The sequence below is a fragment of the Sebastes umbrosus genome, chromosome 19 (genome assembly GCF_015220745.1).
Source record: "Sebastes umbrosus isolate fSebUmb1 chromosome 19, fSebUmb1.pri, whole genome shotgun sequence".
NCBI lineage: Eukaryota > Metazoa > Chordata > Actinopteri > Perciformes > Sebastidae > Sebastes > Sebastes umbrosus.
Genome location: NC_051287.1, coordinates 19,362,768 through 19,372,558, shown reverse-complemented (window position 1 = coordinate 19,372,558; position 9,791 = coordinate 19,362,768). Strand labels below are relative to the sequence as shown.

Genomic DNA, 9,791 nt, shown 5'->3' with positions numbered 1-9,791 from the left:
TACAGACACACACCGATCATAGCTGCACTCAAAGCACAGAGAGGAGCAGGGGGATCACTGGAACACATGCACATAACACAACCCGTTCTCATCCGTGAAGTAAGGACGCTTTGTATGTGGAGACTTGTGCTTCGGTATCAGAAGCCGAGGGGCGTGACAAAGCGGCGATATTGGCCCACCTGAACGGGCTGCATACCCTGCGCACTGTTATTGGCTGGGGGTTACACCCCCACATGGGGCCCAAAGGCTGTTTGCTGCTGCCGAGATGCATCCAGAGTAAAGAAAAATAAGAAGAAAACAGAAAATACAGGCAGAGGGCTGCAGGGTCTCTGCAGAAACAGACACCGCCACACACTTCTAGTCGGGCATAAGTGATGATTGAGAGGGATTATTTTTTAATCAGTCTATACATTGTTTTTTTTAAGTTAATTCTCAATTCTAGGTTTGATTCCTGGTGGGAACTGATAGTTGAGATGGTTGTGCATTAAGTGATAGATGACTAGTTTCAGACTTTTTATTTAATGTGGTTAAGTTTTCAGTTGGTGGATCATTTATTGGGCAGTAGTGGGAGAGATGGATACTTCAGGGGTGAACTCGCCTGTGGGCATGTTTGCCTAAGATTCACAACTTTGAATTGGTGTGAACCTTTCTAGACTGACGCGTCCATTAGCCTGTCTGGGTAATTTATGGTCGCGGCCATTTCCCTGCATTTAAAAGCTTTAACTCATGTTGAACAAATGGCTTTAAGCTGAACTGCTCTGACTCCAATGTCCTACTTTTACTCCCTCAATCTGTCAACACTCAAGCTTTCATTGTTTTTTTCTGCCTTCATGTGTGAGACAGCCTCTGATGGATAGTGACAGATGTTAAAATACAAAACTGGCAAATACAATCAATCTTCACCAGGTGCAATAATGCAAGCAATTTGCTCCTTGCAGGTATATTGTCTATTCACTTGCCCCCACTCTAGAGGGAGGTCAGTGGTCAGAGGTCAGCCTCACAGGAACACCCCTGAAGCAGGCTCTCACTCCTACTAATGTTGTGCAAAAATGTGTGTGATTTTGCATGTGAGCAATTGTTTTTCTATAGGTAATGGACACCAAACCTGTCAGCTGTGGGACAAAGCAGCACCACACACATATGCACAGAAAATATGTGTGTGGGTGTGTGAGAGAGAGAGAGAGAGAGAGAGAGAGAGAGAGAGAGAGAGAGAGAGAGAGAGAGAGAGAAGGTTAAAGAAAGAGATTTTTCAGCAAGAAAATGCTTTGAAGTCCCAGAAAATTCCAGGAGTTTCCTGTTAACGATCCCGGGGCATAATGTGAACCAGGAGTGCTTGTGTGAGTGTGTAAAGAGAGGAAAGTCTCTCCAGTCAGTCTCTCTCTGCTGGTTAGAGGGTCTAACATCACTGCAGTCTTTGCTGTCCTTTTACCTTTGAGATTCATGTCAGATTTGATCCACCTGTTTCTTTTAAGGATACAGAATTCCTCAGCCTTTAATGGAGGTTTGAATTTGAATGCAATGTATGGAGATTTCTCAGTTTTGTGACTGACGATCTAGAGCTCTTAAACTGACTTTTAAATTGAACAGCTGGTGAAGTTTCAGATGCACCCCCGCTGCCTACGATCTGGCACAAATGTATTTTTTAATCACCGGGGCATTTGTGAGCTGCTAACCAGTTCCAGCTGATCAACAAACTCAACCGTGTCAGTAAAAGGATGTTTCATTTCTATAAGTCACACTGGCCTCTGCTGTTGTTTGCTGCTCTGTGGAGCCTCAGCTACCCGAGTTTGCTCACCGCCTGGCCGGGCATCAGTCGCAGCAAGCCCAAGGATCAGCTGGACCCCAATGTGAGGGACTGGGGAGACTACTCAGACCTCCCTCCGGGCATCGAGCAGGGGCTGGGGTTGGATGAAGAACATGGAGACAACAGAGGAGTTGGGGAGTCGTCGTCGAGCCTGGCTCCGGAGCTGGATTTCCTCGCTGACTTTGCAGGCAAGACAAATAGAGAAAAAGAAGTGATCAGCTGATGTACCTGTCTGTTTACCTACCTACAGTACCTCCACCGCTCTCTCTCCTCCAGGTAAAAGGCGACTGTGGGTGATAACGGCCCCATCACACAATGACAACTACCTTCGTATGATGGAGAAACAGCTGGAAGACACAGACCAGGTACTGTACATATTAATTTTCTCTTCAGATACACCCTTTGGAGATTTGTTTCATGTAATTTGGTAAAACATTACAAAGGAATTTCACTAAAAAGAGTCCCCTTTCTATCTCTTTTTTTAACTCATTTTCTGTTTCTCTCAGAAAGGGCTGAACTGCCGTCTAGCAGAAAGAGACACATTCATCATCACCATCATCCAGAACGCCAGGATGGAGGGTCGAATCCAGAAAACAACTTTCCAAGGAGACGCCACAGTGGAGAGCCTGGACCCTGACACAGTTAGCAAACTGCTGCACTACCTTGAGCTTACCAGCCAGGTAAGCAGTTAGTTTCTTGACAAGATATAAGCAAGTTACAGACATTTTAATTATTTCTTTTAATTGAATCTTTTTCTAAAATTGTCTGTTTCTCCTTTGTGGGTATACCTCCGCTTGAAATGACAATTGTTTCAGGAGTTCACCATGCTTGTTCTGAAGAAGAACCTTCGGGTCAGTGAGCGCTTCCCTTATCCGGTCCGTGTCGAGGCGGTGTTGGAGCTCATTGATCAGTTCCCCGTGAGGAAGCTGGAGAAGATTACCAGAAAAGGATCCAACTTGAGGTTACATTACACCACTGTGTTATTCACTGTATTGATCGGAGGAAGGATTTTACAAATTCATTCAGTCCACTTCAAAATGTAAAGTGCTTCTTTTTGTTTGGAAAGTTCTTCTTCAGTTTGTAGGAGTTGCACTGTGTAAGATGTTAATGTGTGTTATCCAAGTGACCATTGCAGTGCATTCAGAATTTGTGGCTTTTCGTTGTCATTTTGGTTGAAGTTATGGAGGAAAAATCTACACAAACCCTCTGAGACAAAATGCTGTTTGATGTTTTTTTTTACTCAGGTGTAAAACCACTAAAAAGAAGGTTGTGATGAAAAGGAAAAGGATGAAGAAGAAGGTGGTGCTGAGCCCTCAGAGCCGAGGCAACGTGACGTCTGTTGTGACATTACAAAGAAGACCTCCCCTGGACAAAAAAGCTGCCCTGAGGAGTAAAATCCAGGATATACTGAGCGGACGGTCGAGGTTTGTCATCCGTAAGGCGCCTGCTGTGGGGTCTACGAAGGGAAAGGATTCGAGCGGTGGTGGTCGGGGCATTTCTAATGGACTGGAAAGAGTGCACAGTCCCCCACCTGTGTCAAAGAGCAATGAAGAAGTGGAGAAAGACAGGTGCTAGGCTCATTTTCAGTAACCAGTGTAGCATTACAATCACAGCACAATCAAAGCCTTTTTCTCTCTTTACTGTGGACTTTACAAAATGTAAAAATGGAAATTTAGCCATCAGCACATCACAAAATCTGGTGAATCTATTTGGCGACAGCAGTTGTTTCCATGTTGTGAAAAGAGTGTGTGGATGAAGCATCAAGTTGTTAAATTTTACTCATTTTGCAGCTGGCTAGTTAGCCATCTAGCTTGCCAACTGCTGGGCTTGGTCTACGTTACTTTAACATTTAGCCGGATTTACCGTTTTTAAATGACCTTAAATGATAAATGTTACCCTTTCAATTAGCTTATGCCAGTTGCTGATGCTAGTCACTAATGTTAATCGCTAGCATGCTGACTTGGGTTAGGTGAGAGTGCTGTAAATGGGCTGTTATTGTGGCAAAATACAGTATAAATGCATAAATAAAACGTAAATTGTGAATTTGAGTTCACATGCAAGGCATCAGTAACACTCCTAAATACCCATATATATTGGTTTTCAGCTGAAAAAAAGTGGTTTGGGGGTTTAGTTACACTTTAAATCGTGCTTAGATTTTGTACTCCCATCTGGTAGGTCATGCCTCCTCCTGCCTTTACACCAGACCAGAGTTTTTTGTTTTTTTAGTGCTGGACGAACATCAAAGCAATTTTTCTTTCTACTCTACTGCAGGCCTGGCTCTGCCGTGGAAGAAGGGAAGAGAAGACATGGAGGGAAAAACAGTGAAGATAAAAAAGAGCAGAATGTCAAGGATGACACACGGGAAAAACCGAGCTCTAAGAAAAAGGGTAAAGGGAAAAAAGGGAAGAAAGGGAAAGGGAGAGGGAAGAAGTCAAACAGAGAGGCCAGTGAGAAGGACAAAACAGCCCTGAAGGAGTTTCTGGACAGTTTAAAGGGGACAAGAAGGTTAATGGTGAGAACTTTCTCTTTTTACATCCTGTTGTCTGCCTTTTATCTCCAATCCCGGATGTACATCCACATTATATAAGACACATCTGCACCTTCCTATTATTCATCTGGAGTATCTGTTTGTGTGTCGTCCCGGTACTAGTTGATCTCAACGCCCAGCAGAGATGCAACACTCTACATCCAGCAGAAAGACGACAGCGAGAAGCAACACTGTGACCTCGCTATTAGGAAGGTCACTGTGGCGACCGTTGTTGGAGAGGGAAGAGATGCCACGCTCACGCTACAACACCACCAGCTCGGTAGGTTGTTGTTGTGTTTGTACACTTTTGCATGTGTGTCTTTGATGTTATTTGTTTGAAAATTTGCATATAAAACATTTGGTTAGGTTCTCTCTAGGTGTGATCCATGTTATTGGAAAATGTGGGCAGATATTATCTACTTGAACCAGAAGAGGAACACATTGTATTTTTCACTAAGGCGTGACAATTCACTGAATTACAAAGGTCTGAAACTGAATTTCTTCACTCTTGCATTTGTTGTAAAAAGGATCATATTGGTGTTTTTTATGCTTCATTCTCTTTACATCAATTTATTTAAAAAAAAATTCAGCTGCAAACTGCTTTTTGATTGTGTTGCTGGTATTTGTTATTGTCCTGTGGTGTGTTTAAATGCTGTGGGTACTTCCAACAATGTCAGCAGCTGAACAGCAGCTGTTAATGGAAAACAAAACAATTCTGCAGCCATGCTAGCGGCTCTGTGAGGTTGTGTTTTTAGGCACTAAATCCACAGTGGTGCTTTGAGCTAAATGATAACACATCCTGTCTTAGCATGCTTACATTTGCTAAATTAGCAGTGAACACGGATTACAGCTGTGGCTGATGGGAATGTCGTTTGTTTTGTAGATGATTGGTCATAAAACAAAGTTACTGGAACAGTCCTGCAATAAATACTGTCCTTGAAGGTTATACGGTACAAACATTGCTCAGAAGTGGTGATTCAGATTTATGGTAGTTTTGAGTCGTAGTTAATGTTGTTGTGGTTGGACTGGGTTGCATTTCTCTAAGGTGTCCCTGGTATTTTGTCCGCTCCCTTTACATCCATGCAGACTTATTCATTCATATATTTTGTGTGTTTCAGAGTCGGAGCCTCCACTCAGTGACCAATCAGAGCATTTCTCAGATTCAGGCCTGATCTCTCTGTTGAGAGCAGAGCTCGGCCTGTCGTCCTCTGACCTCTTTTCCATGACCGTCACAGACTACGACATCAAGCCCAATGTAAGACAGTCTCCTCTGCACTTTCTTTCTTTTTCTGGTCTGGTTTTATTTGCATTTGATAAGCGTGCATGCTCGTTTTCAGCACCACTCCCACTCATGATCACACCTGGAAGCAGTCTAGTTCACAGCTGCTCAGAGTGATGAGAACACCTCGTGACAGGCAACATGTGCCATCCTTTCACTTAGTTGTGAAAATCTGAAAGAATACAGCATGATTTAGTAAGAGATTTACAAAATGACCAATTGATCCCCCATTTTATTATAATCCAGCTGTGTCACAGCTGTGTTTTTACAATGTTCTTTTCATTTTTTGCCGACTTAGGCTATATGTCAGGAATCACTGAAATGCAATTCCATGTAGTACAAATACACCTAACTTGACTAGACTTGTTTCTCTGTTTTTTTAATGCCTAATGATCTTGTATTTTTCCTAGAGAGTCTTTGAGGCTCCTCCATCACGTCCTGCTCTGTTCGATTACATTGACAACTTTCCCTCAAGGCGCTCAGAAAAAGAAAAGGAAAGGAGGAGTCCTCCATCCTGCTCCAACGGAAAGCAAAAGCCTGGAGCTGAGAATTCACTGCTCAGGTACTGCACCTTAATTCACTGCACATTATTACCTAATATTGCATAGAGACAAACAGCATCTGGAGCCTCTTCAGAAGTCATTTAAAAAAAATGTCCTTATTTAACATAATACTGATTTATACCACAGCATTCAATCTATTATTCTGGATGTTTAGGTTCATGTCTAAGAGGAGACTGCTGCTCATCTCTGCTCCCTCTGAGGACGACTACTCCTTCCAACAGCAGCTCTCTGCTCTCAGGGGACAGGAGTGTCACCTGGGTCAGTAACACACCAAACTTACATCTGCTGAACAATACAATGTCTGTCTGCTCTGTAGTTTTTGGCGCAATATGTTACAACAGAGTCAGGTTTTCCTCTCTGACCTTCAAACCAACACTGTGTTTGCCTTATTGGGCATAACTACTATAAAAAAGGTCATCCATGTACATAAGTGTATTGCATTATTTGTACTATAATATATTCTTATTTATACTAATATTATTATGTATTATGTTACCTGACACAGCTGTTTGCAGAGGTGAAAAGTACATTTACTTAAGTACTTGAGTACAATTTTGAGGTACTCGTACTTTACTTGAGTAATTCCATTTTATGCCACCCTACATTTCTACTCCACTACATTTCACAGAAAAATAAACTTTTTACTTAACTACATTCATTTTACAGATGTAATTATTTTGCAGATTCAGATTGATACAAAATATAATGCAAATAAATGATGTATTTTCAAAGATTCAGTTACCCAGCAGTATATAAAGTGCAATTACAATTAGCCCCACCTTTACCAGCTGCAACATTAAAATGCATCAATAATTATAATCCATTAATATAATGTATATTATTCTGAAATGGGTCATTCTGCAAAATGAGCATTTTTCCATTTAGTATATTATGACGTGAATACTTATGAAGTTTTACTTACGTACAAAATTTAATGCAGGGTTTTTACTTTTTTTTATTTTTACGAATTTGTACAGTGTGGCATTACTGCTTTTACTGTAGTAAAACTTCTGAGTACTTTTCCACCACCGGCCACTACCATTTGTTGCTCACATTTACCCAATACTAATTTTTGGGTCTCTCTTCAGGTATTCGCCACTTCGCCATGTTGAAACTGACTGGAACTGGAGACAAAGCATCAGGAACTGTTGAACTATTTCCCCTAAATGGTGAGTTACAGTTATGTGGGGCAGTCCAGGTATGCAAAACAGTGAAACATTACTGCTAATGTTGTGTATATTAATGTAAATATATATGGAGACATGCCCAATGTTTTTAAATTTCAGGTTTTAAAATATCTTTAGTCCCTTATTACTGTGTTTTATAAAGTGCACAACTTACTTTTTCACCATGTTGTTCTTCTTCCAGGCCGCAGTCAGAGTGAAGTTGAGCCGTTGTCCCGTGACATGGTCAACAATCTGAGAGAGCAGCTGAAGATCAGTAAGGACTATTTCAGCATGTTGGTGGTGGGGAAGGACAGCGATGTCAAGGCGTGGTTCCCATCACCCATGTGGTCCCTGGACAGCATCTACGACCTGGTGGACTCCATGGAGCTGCGTCTGCAGGAGGAGAAGCTGCAGAAGAGACTGGGGATCCACTGCCCTGAGGACAGAGGGAGAGGAGGCAGTGAGGGGGGGCATTACCCCGGCTATGATGAAGACGGGGCGGACGACACGTATTTGTATCACCGGTCAGAGAAATGATGAGGAAGAAGGAGGAAGAAAATGCAGGCGAAGTGAAGAAAGAGCTACCTAAATTCTTGAGATGAGCACAGCAAAGACGTCGCAAAGCTCATCTTCAGGACTCAGGTCCAGGACTCACATCTTCACAGACCCACAATAATAAGATGAATATTTTATGTTTGCAAGTAATAAATTTCAAAAGCAGAGCAGAAATATTGGCATGGCTTAATTAAAAAAAGGGAAAGCATATGTGCACTATTCAACAGTTTTTTTTATGTTATTATTTGTTGATTACAGGAACAGTTTAACAAGAAGAAAGTCCATCCGAGGCCGAGCAGATTGTGCTTTTTGGCAACACTTCTGTCCACTCTTTTTCCAAACACATTCACTGTGTAAAGTCCCTCCGTTGAAACGTTTTGATGCTAAATTTGAAGCTGTAGTATATAAACCAAACACATGTTCTTTTCTTTAACTCTGAGCTAAACATCTGTTTTTTAAAGAGCTGCAGTCTTGAGACATCTCAGGGTCAGTAAAACAAAGAGTTTTTGAGGCTGGACTCATCTCATTTAGAAAAAAATACATAATTTAACTTGTCTGCAAAGGCGTTCAGTTGTTGAAAAAACAACATACCGTCAGTGTAACCAAAAAATATTTTTGTTTTTCTTAATTTTTCTACCATTAGACCGTGAAATCAAACGCACAAACATCATTTTATAATAAGGAGAATGTGATTAATGTCATATAGACATAGACCAATCCAAAGAGAACAGTGAATAGTCATGACATTGACTGTACTGTAAATATCCTAAAGCAACGCTTAGTAAAGATGAGAAGATATGCAGACTCAGTTCAGGGGAAATGTATCTGCGTGAGGATGAACATCACACATGCCTAAATGTGGATGTTAGTTTCTGCATTTGCAGCAGCATCTTACGGTAAAAGGGAAGAAGAAGTAGGTAATTATAGGTTTGAAAAAACGCTGGTAGGCAAATAACATCAGAATAACAACGATGCTACAAATGTTTAAAAAGTTTGAAAGTACCTGTGCAAAAACCTGTGGAACCTGCTGATCACTGAGCCTCATTTACACCATAAAGACTTACACTGAATCTGAGAGGCAATAAAACACTAAAAGCTAAATCCTCCATACCGCAGTTTATTATAAAAGATCATATGTGATAATTAATTCATTCTTTGACACTTGGCGCTTAGACTCTACAGGGAGATTTGTAATCGAGGGGCGTTTGAACACAGCAGGAGTTTATACACAGAGGAGAAACTCTTTGGAGGAGGTGAAATAATGGAACATAAAACCAGCTGACTCACTTTTAACAAAAAGAAGTCTGATTGTATAGAAGTCTATGAGAAAATGAGCCTACTTCTCACTTGATTTATTACCTCAGTAAACATTGTAAACATGAGTTCATGGTCTCAATCGATATTTTCAAGCATGATGTTCATTTAGTAAATGATGGTCCCATTTAGAGTCAAATAGACCATAAAGCAGGGTATGCTTTAGGGCGTGGCTCCTTGTGATTGACAGGTCGCAACCACGGCGTTGTTCAGTCTGGGTGTTGTCCGTGTTTTTGTCTTAGATCTTAAACCCTTTCACAGTGTGTATTCAGTTCATGAAAGTTAATTGTAACAAAACGAAGATGGTGACGGCCAAAATGCTGAACTCGAGGGCTTCAAAACGCCGGTCCACAAACCAATGGGTGACGTCACGGTGACTACGTCCACTTCTTATATACAGTCTATGCTCTCAAACCAGACTGAGTGCCAGAATCCTTAAAGTGCAACGGGCCAATTCTGGATGCTGACACTGAATCAAAACTCGCCAAGTCACAAAGTCAACACCCAAAAAAACAGTACATGGACCAGAGTTGGCTCACATTCCATCCTAAACTACAACAACAATATCTAACCAACTATTAAT

General features: G+C 41.4%; 1 protein-coding gene and 1 long non-coding RNA gene across 2 annotated transcripts in view; one reads left to right on the top strand and one right to left on the bottom strand.

Annotated features, from left to right (window-relative positions):
- Nucleotides 1–1,715: 1,715 nt before the first annotated feature.
- Nucleotides 1,716–9,216, top strand: ccdc80l2 (coiled-coil domain containing 80 like 2). Its single transcript, XM_037751886.1, has 12 exons — nucleotides 1,716–1,992; nucleotides 2,081–2,169; nucleotides 2,311–2,484; nucleotides 2,620–2,765; nucleotides 3,049–3,372; nucleotides 4,076–4,316; nucleotides 4,455–4,611; nucleotides 5,450–5,586; nucleotides 6,021–6,172; nucleotides 6,328–6,431; nucleotides 7,262–7,342; nucleotides 7,542–9,216. Exons 1-12 carry the CDS (start codon nucleotides 1,716–1,718, stop codon nucleotides 7,874–7,876), a joined length of 2,217 nt encoding a protein of 738 aa, XP_037607814.1. The 3' UTR covers nucleotides 7,877–9,216.
- Nucleotides 7,035–9,791, bottom strand: part of LOC119477774 — a 23,259-nt gene continuing 20,502 nt past the window's right edge. Inside the window, exons 3-4 of the long non-coding RNA XR_005204311.1 lie at nucleotides 7,515–7,775; nucleotides 7,035–7,291 (exon numbers count right to left, since the gene is read on the bottom strand). This is a non-coding gene — a long non-coding RNA (uncharacterized LOC119477774). The remainder of the gene's footprint in view (nucleotides 7,292–7,514; nucleotides 7,776–9,791) is intronic.

Bases quoted from the DNA above. Each gene is read 5' to 3' on its own strand.
- ccdc80l2 (XM_037751886.1), top strand. From the start codon at position 1,716: ATGTTTCATTTCTATAAGTCACACTGGCCTCTGCTGTTGTTTGCTGCT. The intron at 5,587-6,020 runs GTAAGACAGTCT...TATTTTTCCTAG, and splicing joins ACTACGACATCAAGCCCAAT to AGAGTCTTTGAGGCTCCTCC. The intron at 6,432-7,261 runs GTCAGTAACACA...GTCTCTCTTCAG, and splicing joins GGGACAGGAGTGTCACCTGG to GTATTCGCCACTTCGCCATG.